The sequence below is a fragment of the Dasypus novemcinctus genome, chromosome 3, assembly GCF_030445035.2.
Source record: "Dasypus novemcinctus isolate mDasNov1 chromosome 3, mDasNov1.1.hap2, whole genome shotgun sequence".
Classification (NCBI taxonomy): domain Eukaryota; kingdom Metazoa; phylum Chordata; class Mammalia; order Cingulata; family Dasypodidae; genus Dasypus; species Dasypus novemcinctus.
In genome coordinates this window covers 12,346,485-12,355,716 of record NC_080675.1, presented here as the reverse complement: position 1 = coordinate 12,355,716, position 9,232 = coordinate 12,346,485, and the positions used below count along the sequence as shown (strand labels likewise).

The 9,232-nt window shown below is 54.9% G+C and overlaps 1 protein-coding gene across 1 annotated transcript; it reads left to right on the top strand.

The window, feature by feature from the left end:
- The first annotated feature begins 1,229 nt into the window (after window positions 1–1,229).
- On the top strand, window positions 1,230–8,984 carry SERPINA3 (serpin family A member 3). Its single transcript, XM_004455915.4, has 5 exons — window positions 1,230–1,343; window positions 3,032–3,685; window positions 4,976–5,249; window positions 6,958–7,108; window positions 7,988–8,984. The coding sequence occupies exons 2-5, from the start codon at window positions 3,049–3,051 to the stop codon at window positions 8,189–8,191; spliced, it is 1,266 nt and encodes a 421-aa protein (XP_004455972.1). The 5' UTR covers window positions 1,230–1,343; window positions 3,032–3,048; the 3' UTR covers window positions 8,192–8,984.
- The last annotated feature ends 248 nt before the right edge of the window (window positions 8,985–9,232 follow it).

Below are 9,232 nucleotides of genomic sequence, written 5' to 3'. Positions count from 1 at the left end.
TCCATATGGTAGATGGATGCTCTATCAGTTGAGCCACGCCCGCTTCCCCATTATATACTTGGATAGACCATATGGTATGTGATTATATCTCAGTAAAACTACTAAATTAATAAATATTCATGCAAAAATAGTCAGCTACATACAGTAGGGGACACAGAGAGATTGAGAGGTAAAAAAATTTTCTTGTTTTTTTTTTATTATTATTATCAAAATAATGAAAATGCTCTAATAATGATTGAAATGATTAATGCACAATTCTGTTATTATACCAAATATCATTGATTGTACACTTTGGATGAATTGTATGCTTTATTAATATGCATCAATAAAATTGATTTGTTTAAAAAAGGAAAAAGACAACTAACGTAACTTACAAACTATAGTTAATAGTAATATTGTAATATCTGTAGCAAGCAAAGAAGGTAATACATCAATGCTAAAAGTTAAAAAAAAAAGATTATAGGGGGAGTGGATGTGGCTCAAAAGTTTGAGTGCCCACCTCCCATATGGAAAGTCCTGGGTTCAGTTCCCAGTGCCTCCTGAAAAAAACAAACAAGCAAACAAAAAAAACAACTCAAGGAAGCTGATGTGGCTCGGTGGTTGAGCACCGACTTCCCATATATGAGGTTCCAGGTTCAATCTGCAGCCCCTGGTACCTCAAAAAGAAGATTTCGAGATTGAATTTTATGAGATATGAATATGATCGACCATTTTTCTCTTCCTTTTTCTCATTAACAAGGAGACCCTGGTCATGTGATTTAACTAATATGCACTCATTTATGAATCTTTCGTAACACTGGAGAAGCAATTGTGTTGTTTGTTTTTTAAGATTGAATGAGACAAATGTGCCTGGACAGAAGTTTTTTAAAGTAATGCTTCTTTATTTTGTTAAGCTGTCTTTTGTCTGTTATTTTATTTTTTGAAGTTGAAATAAAGTTTACTTTTTAAAAAAAGCAATACACTAAAATGTTACTTAGCTGGGGCATTCCCTGGGTGATAAAATTCTGGCAAAGTTTTCTCAATGTCCTTTTTTATATTTTCTGGATTTTCTAATGTTCCTCATAAAGAAAAGAGAAAATTAACCAAGGGTAGTTATTCTTTTAAAAAAGAACAAAAAGTTAAGGATTTTTCTGAGAAATGAGAGAGTTTGAGTATACCTAATAAATTCACATTACCGGAAATCATGGCCTGGCCGTTTCCCGTCTGAAAACAGCCAACTGGCCAGTGTTTCCTCAGCAGGGGGAGGAGTTCTGCCTAGAGGGATAAATAAGTGTGAGCATTCACAAAAATCCAGCCCTGCCGGCAGGCTACTCTGGATCCAGCAACTACGTCCAGCTCTTGGGGTAGGTAATCCATGAAGCTCTACGTCCTGTGGCAAAGGAGCCCACCTTTCCAGGGTGGGTCTAAGCCCTGGCCAGAGGGCCTGAGCTCAGCCCCGCCACCAAATCACCCTCCCCTGGGTCTGAGCTGTCACACCTGCAGAAGGGCAGGACGGCTACGGCATTTCTGCCCCCAACAATTTGGGGCTCTTTGGCTCATGGAGAAGGTGGCCTCGATTCAAGCCAGCTCCATATCCCCACCCTCCTCTGCCACCTCTCTGCACCTCCTTGCCTGTATCTGCGCCCCCACCCAGTGGACTGGAGCTCTTGGGTGGGGGGTGACCGCTGCAGCCCCCTCGCCCAGCACAGGCTGCTCTTCTCAGAACTTGGTGCAGATGCAATGACCACAGCGGGCCCCGCCGGGCCAGGGCCAAGGGCCCGACAGGATTTTGGGGCTCTGTGGGGGGCCTGGAGGCCCCCCTTCCCTGCCTGGCCCCTGCTGCTCGCCTGGCAGACAGGGAGGCTGCAGCTCTGCCCAGACACAGAAAAGACAGAGGGTTCCCAAACAAGCCGGGCCTTGAACTTGCCCAAACAGACAAGCCCTTTGTCTGCAGAAATTATTTATTGGAGGCGTGGCAGGGATAAATGTTAACTCTCTTCCAAAGAAATGGTTGCATCAGATGCCAGGTCCTAAGAGTAAACAGCTGGAACCCAGCTACCTCTGCCCCTGGCTTGACCAAAGGGATTCGCTGGCCTTTGATGAACATTGGCTCCTCCCCCCTCCCCGCCTCCTTCCTCACCCCCTCCCCTCCTTCCTCTCTTCTACTCCCCCGCCCACAACCTGCCCTCTTCTCAGCACCCTCTCCAGTCCCCCCTCCCCCCTCCTCTCTGCTCTCTTCCCCTCCTCTTACCTCCTCCCCTCTCTCTGGCTCTCTCCTGTCTCCTCTTGCCTATCCTCTTTAGTCCACACAGCGATCACAAGTGGCCTAACTGAAATCCCAGTCCGAGTCTCTTAGACTCTGAAGCCCACCTTGCTTCCCCCTCCAACAAGTGGCCTTGCCAGATGTAATGGGAGTAGCGACCGTGTATTAACCCAGCAGGGGTTGGAAAGAAAATTCTGCCTTCGTTTTGGCCTTTACTCAGGGGCCTTTATCAGAGGCCATCCATATCCTGGGTAGCACCCCATGGTTTTTGTGCAATCTCTCCCCAGCCGTCGCAGGGCACGGGCCGAGCAGTAGGGCACATAACTGGTAACTGAAAGACAGGAAGGTTCCTTCCCCGGGGTCCTACTGCAGGGCAGGGAAGGGGACAAAGAGGGAGGGGAGCTCACCCAGTAGGAGGGGGAGGAGGATGCCTTCTGAGTACAGACATTCACCCAGCCATTGGCTTCCAGACATAGGAGCCAAGCAAACCTCACCCTCACTCCTCCACTGTGTGCTGTGTGGCCTCAGGCAAGCCCCCTGGCCTCTCTGTGCCCAGTTTCTTCACAGGGAAAAAAATGACCGTAATTACAGAACCTGCCTCAGGGTGAGAGGGAGCACAGAATGTAAAGATGTATGTGGGATGCCTGGGAGCACAGTTACTCACGGAAGGTCATGAAGCTAGCAAGGGGCTGCGGAGCAGGGAACCCCAGCCACATGGGAGGCGGGGAGAGCATGGATGCTCAGAGTACCACATGGCCAGCCGTGACCTGAAGGATCTTTGCTTTTCAGGGAAGAGCCTGGAGAAGATGTCTCCCCTCCTGGCCCTGGGGCTCTTGGTGGCCGGCTTCTGTCCCTTTGTCCTGTGCCACCCCAACAGCACGCTTGAAGGGGAGAATCTCACCCAGGAGGACCCAAGCAGCGGGGCTGGCGTGGACGGGCTCAGGGTGGCCTCCAGCAGCACCGACTTCGCCTTTGGCCTCTACAGGCAGCTGGTTTCAGAGGCTCCCGACAAGAATGTCATTTTCTCCCCACTGAGCGTCCACACGGCCTTGGGCTTCCTGTCCCTGGTAGCCCGGGGCACCACCCAGACAGAGCTCCTGGAAGGCCTCAAGTTCAACCTCACTGAGACCCCCGAGGCGGAAATCCACCAGGGCTTCCAGCACCTGCTCCAGGCGTTCAGCCAGCCCAGGCCCGCGCTGCAGCTGAGCATGGGCAACGCCTTGTTCGTCAGCGAGGCGCAGAAGCTGCTAGAGAGGTTTCTGGAAGACGCCCGGGGCCTGTACGCCTCTGAGGCCTTCACCACCAATTTCCAGGACACCGAGGCCGCCAAGCAGCTCATCAACAGCTACGTGGAGAAAAAAACCCAGGGGAAAATCGTGGATTTGATGAAGAACCTTGAGTCAAACACCGTGATGGTTCTGGTGAATTACATCTTCTTTAAAGGTGAGTCCTGGGCTTGGGGCTCCAGAAAGGACCTGGCTTTTCATTTTGAGCCTTCCAGGCTGTTTCTGGGCTGGCTCAGCCAACCGTGCTATTAGGAAAATAGAATTGACTGCCATTCTTTCCTGTGGCTTGCTGGGGCTTGGGTGACAAATCATACCCCGCCAAAGGCATGATTTCCTCTAGTGGGGTTTCCAAATCACAGCTTGTCACTCGAGGACAGGAGATGGCTGCAGAGGAGCCTCTTGACCCTGTCTTTGAATCAGAGTGGGGCTTTTCATTCTGACAAACCGAAGGAAGGCGTTTCCCTTTCAAATCTCTACTCTCGGCTGGTTGCGGACACAAGCCATGAGCCTGGCTGGGCTGGGCTCGAAGGTGCGAGGACAGATGTGGAGCCAACTGGGTCCTGAGTCCACGGAGATGTGACAATTCCAAGTCCATCCGGACAGGGGATGGGGGTGATGGAACCACAGGCTCGGGACCCAGGGCAGGCTCGGGATCATAACTAGGACTGCCCAGGGTCCAGAGAGGAGGACACAAGCCAGATGTTAGCTGGTGACTCTCCTTGCCCTTTTGGGTCATTAAAGTGAGCCAGCACCTGTATTTGGGGAAGCCCAAGCCCCCCATCCCCAAAGGTGGTACAATCCCCGGGGGCTCTTATTCTCCTGGTCACTCTTGGTCCAATTAAGTCTCCCCTGCCCTCCCAGCCAATTTGCATTGGTGAGCATTCTTTTGTCGCCACCCCCCCCCCCCCCACACACACACACACACAAACCCGAATTCAGAACTAGCCTCTTTCTTCCTAGTCCCACCCCAGCCCCTCCCACAGGCCGTTTGGGAGAGGAGCAGAAGGGCTGGGCCCAGAAGGGTAGTTCCATGTTTACATCCCTGCAGGGCCCCTGACGAAAATTAATTGATTTAGACGTTCTTGTTCTTGAAAGGCCATGACTCACAATAAATTGGGAATTTCTCACTTTTCTCCTTGGCCTCCAGCATCCCACAGCATTTCATGCCTCTCTCTCTCCCTCCCTCTTTCCCCAGTCCCCATCTCTCTTTTGCACCCCTAATCCCCAAACTATTTGTTTCACAATCCCCTTTCCAGTCCAGGCTGTGGGGCCACCCCGCATGCCCATCAGTACTTTTCTAAATCAAGGCAGCTCACCCTAAGAGGAGCTCGTGGGTGCCAGTCCGGGTCCCGTGCATGTTCGCCGTGCAGGGGCGCGCGCCGGCAGCGGGGTGCAGGCAGGGCAGCCCTTGCGCTCACACAGTTCGCTGTTTGCTCTTCACCTTCAGCCAAGTGGAAAGACCCCTTTGACCCCCGAGGTACCCTCAAGACAAAATTCCACGTGAGCAAGAGCAAGTCGGTGGAGGTTCCCATGATGAACCTGGACAACCTGCGAACGCCCTACTTCCGGGACGAGGCGCTCGCCTGCACCCTGGTGGAGCTGCTGTACACCGGCAACGCCAGCGCGCTCTTCGTCCTCCCCGACGAGGGCAAAATGGAGGCGGTGGAAGCCGCGTTGAGCCCGGAGACACTGACACGGTGGAGAGAGTCCCTGAAGATGAGGTGATTGTCCCCAGGACCCTGAGTTGGTGGCCGGGCCACCGGCTTCCCAGGCCCCTCTGCTCTCGCTCAGTGCTCCGCCTCCAGACCCCGCGTCCCACCCCCTGCGGTGGGGCGTGGGAACCTGCAGTGGAGTGTAGCAGCCTGCGGTGGGGCGTGGGAACCTGCAGTGGAGTGTAGCAGCCTGCGGTGGGGCGTGGGAACCTGCAGTGGAGTGTAGCAGCCTGCGGTGGGGCGTGGGAACCTGCAGTGGAGTGTAGCAGCCTGCGGTGGGGCGTGGGGAGCATGTGGGCAGCCGGGCAGGAGAGGAAGAGGGCCAGGCTCTATCACGCTCCCACGGGGCCTCCTTACCCTGCCACCTCATTGGGTGATGTGAGAATCCAGGGAGTAATGGGTGTGGAAGGCACTTTATGAACCCCCAAGGGTGAGGGGCCTGCCCCTACCACTGCCTAGAGGGACCCTCATTCTAGAATTCTTTCTTCTCTGCAACACCAAATAGCTAACACATAGCGGGGGTGCAGAGAATAGAACGTGCCTTGAGCAGCTTTGAGGTACAAACCCGAGGACGGATCTGTCTACTGCTAGTGCTCAATAAATACTTGTTAAATGAATGGAGGAACTGTAAATGGATGGACAAATGATGCTGAGCATAGGACGCCTTCCCAGCTCCCGTGGGACTCTAGCCTCCTGGTACTTGGCTCCTGCGAGACAAGCAGACAGAGATCAGAGTCGCAAGGCAGGTGCGGGGAGGTCTCGCTTCGTGCTCACTGCCTGTGCTGCGCCCAGCTGGTGCCAGGCTCAGGGGGCAGCTCCCAGGCAGGCACGTGCCCTGCCCTCCAGGAGTTCTTGGGGAAGGGAGGTGGGACATGGAACATCTGTTGGTAATATTTGGGTCCCCAGAGCCCTTTGAATACAGACTCCTTTCTTCGTGACCTGTGCCCCCACCCTATCCCTCTCCTCGCCACTCGCTGAGCTTCCCTCTGCCCTGTGCCCACATTCCCTCCAATTTCCCCCAACTTCTTCCTGCCTCCCACCTGCCTCCTGCCCTCCCCTGACCCAGGGGTCTCTTTCCCCTCTTTTGGGACTCAGTTTCACTGCCACCTCCTGCAGGAAGGCCTCCTGCTGCCTCCTAGAGCAGGTTGGGGAGGAGCCATCTGCCCCCTGGCACCTTGGGGGGTTTCCCACTCAGTTCTAAGGGGGCAGGGAGATGGTCAGGGACAGGCACATTGCAGCCCTGCCTTGGTCTCCCAGGGCTGCCATGACAAATGCTACCACCTGGATGGCTCAAACCACCAGGCACTTGTTTTCTCATGGTTCTGGAGACCAGAATCCAAAACCAAATCTACCCCCTGCTTCTCTCCCAGCTTCCGGTGGCTGCCAGCCCTCCCGGCAGCCCGCATCGCTGGCTGGGGGTGCCTTATTCCAGTCAGAGCCTCTGCCTTCACGCGGCCTTCTCCCTGTGTCTCCGTGTCTCTCTGTCTCCAGAGCTCCCTCTCTTGGAAGGACACCAGTCATTCAGCTCAGGGCGAGGCCCTGTTTCCAAAGGCGGGTACCGCCGGCCGGGCTTCCACATGTCTTTCTGCAGGGAGCCCACCACAGGCGCTTACAGATGTACCTAGATAAGGAATTCAGAAGAGTCAGGAAACTAAGGAAGGGGTTCCTTACTCCCAGCAGGACGCCCAGGGCTCTGATCTTTCTTCTCGTTTCTTAGTCTCATAGACGAGCTCTATGTGCCCAAGTTTTCCATCTCTGGCGACTACAGCCTGGAAGACGTCCTTCCCCAGCTGGGCGTGAGGGAAGTCTTCACCCACCAGGCTGACCTGTCAGGAGCCACAGGGTCCAGGAACCTCGTGGTTTCCCAGGTGAGTCTTACATTTGGGTAATTCATCCCCCATGTCTGAACTCGACCCAGCGATTGCCAGGGAGACATTTGAGTGATACTGAATTTTTGTGAACAGCTGCATTTCTTATTATCCAAGTCCCCCTCCCCGGAACTCCCCCGAGCCCAGGGGAGCTGTGCTACGACAGCACACTTCCTGCTGCATAAGGTGCCACAGATGTCTATCCCGGGAAGGAGCCTGGGCTTGGAGCCACCCAACAGCGTGCCCCATTGTGGACGCCGCCGTTCACTGCCTGTGGGGGCAGATGATCCCAGCCTCCACCCCTCAGTTTCTTCACCTGTAAAATGAGGCTCACAGTTTTGGGCTAGTACACAGTGCCTGGCAGGGCAGGTAATAGGTAACATTACAATGGCTATAGGACAGTGGTGGTGAAAATACTTCAGAGTACAAGAGAAGGATCCTTGGAAAGCTGTGGCTGCATTCTCTAGAAGTACAGCAATCGGGGCAAAGGGTCCCAGAGGGGACTGGGGGGGCCAGGGACTCAAAGCCACACCCTGTGAAGCGTAGTGGAAAGGCCTGAAGAAGTTTAAGCTGAAGAAGGAGAGGTGCAGAGAGCGGCCCCGTTCTCCTCCCCCTGCCCCCGACAATAGCAGATATGCCGGGCCCCCACTCTCTACCTGTAGGACCCAGGGCAAGCCATCCCTGCCTCTGAGCCTTGTCTGCACACCTGCACAGGGAGACACGGCAGAGCGGTGGGCGAGGCAGCGGGAGGAGCACGCGGGTTTAGCAAAGCGCAGCCCAGGGCCCAGTGGGCTGCAGGTGCTCCGGTGCTCGCCCCTCAGGCAGGCTGCTGGCCTCCGCCCACCTGTCCCGGTGGGTAATGCTTGGGTGTCCCCACAGGTGGTCCACAAGGCCGTGCTGGACGTGGCAGAGGTGGGAACAGAAGCAGCTGCCGCCACAGGAATCAAAATCATCCCCTTGTCCGGAAAGCTGGGCCCCTTGACCATCGTAAACCTCGACAGACCCTTCCTGATGATCATATTTGACCAAGACACCCAGAGCATCCCCTTTCTGAGCAAAGTCGTCAACCCCAGGCAAGCCTAGAGCGCAGGCCCAGGGTGGGGCCACTCAGGGGCCCGGGAAGGAAGCCGCAGGCTCAGGCCTCAGGGCTCAGCTGGCCTCTGGGCACCGAGGGACGGCCCGCCTCGCCTGCTCCTTGACTGCTGATCCTTGAAAGGCGGCAGAAGCGCTGCGTGACAGGGGCCAGAGCGTGCGCCTGCCACGAGCAGGAGCTGGTGGACTGTTCGATCGGGAGGCCCGTGGCCTCCCAGCTGCAGGAAACCATCTTCCCAGGACCGGCAGCTTTTCCGGTGCCTTTCTTCTCCCATCTGCCTGATTCCCTTACCCGTGGCTGCCTGGCCCCAAAGCCCACCCCTTGACCTCCCCGCAGTTCCGGCCCCTCTTGCCTTCAGCCTCTTCAGCTCCCCTAGACCTTGTGTCTGTGACCAAGCCCGCCAGGTGCTCAGGCTCAGGACTGGGATTGGCTCCTGCTGCCCAAGGCCGATCCCTGCCTCCTGGGCTCTGGGGCCCCAGTGTCAGCTTCGCTCTTCCCCTCCTCCAGAGCCCAGGATCTGCTGTCACCAGCCTGACCCTTGCAGGGCCTCCTGACCCAGAATCACATTCTGCACAGGCCTGGCTCCTGCAGCAGAGCGATCGCCTCCTTCCATACTTGAGAAGCCCCAACCTGGGAGAGTAGAAACTTTCTAGATTCCCAGCCCGAGCCCCTCAGCTGCCTTACCCCATTCTGAGGCCTCATCCTAATGGAGTCTCTCCCTTGGCAAACCAGAAAGGAGGGCCGGTAGCAAACCAGCAATAAATGCACAACTGAAACGCACAATGTGTGGCGGTTCATTCAGCTGATGTGACATTATCAGGTCCTGTGTAATCTCTAGGAGCAACAAAGGAAAGATAATGAGCTACCTATTCTAAACTGAGGTCTTTCTGCCTGGCAACCCGCTAAGAGCTCTTCCTGAAAGAACTGGTTAATCCTCATGATGACTCCAGGAGAGAGAGATTATTACTAGTTCCATTTTATAGATTAGGAAACTGACGTATAGAAAGGTTCAACCATTTTCCCAAGGCCAC

What these genes read in the sequence shown, in the direction of transcription:
- SERPINA3 (XM_004455915.4), top strand. Translation starts at nt 3,049, where the DNA reads ATGTCTCCCCTCCTGGCCCTGGGGCTCTTGGTGGCCGGCTTCTGTCCC. An exon ending in GAATTACATCTTCTTTAAAG is followed by an intron (nt 3,686 to 4,975) that starts GTGAGTCCTGGG and finishes CTTCACCTTCAG; the next exon opens with CCAAGTGGAAAGACCCCTTT. An exon ending in AGAGAGTCCCTGAAGATGAG is followed by an intron (nt 5,250 to 6,957) that starts GTGATTGTCCCC and finishes CTCGTTTCTTAG; the next exon opens with TCTCATAGACGAGCTCTATG.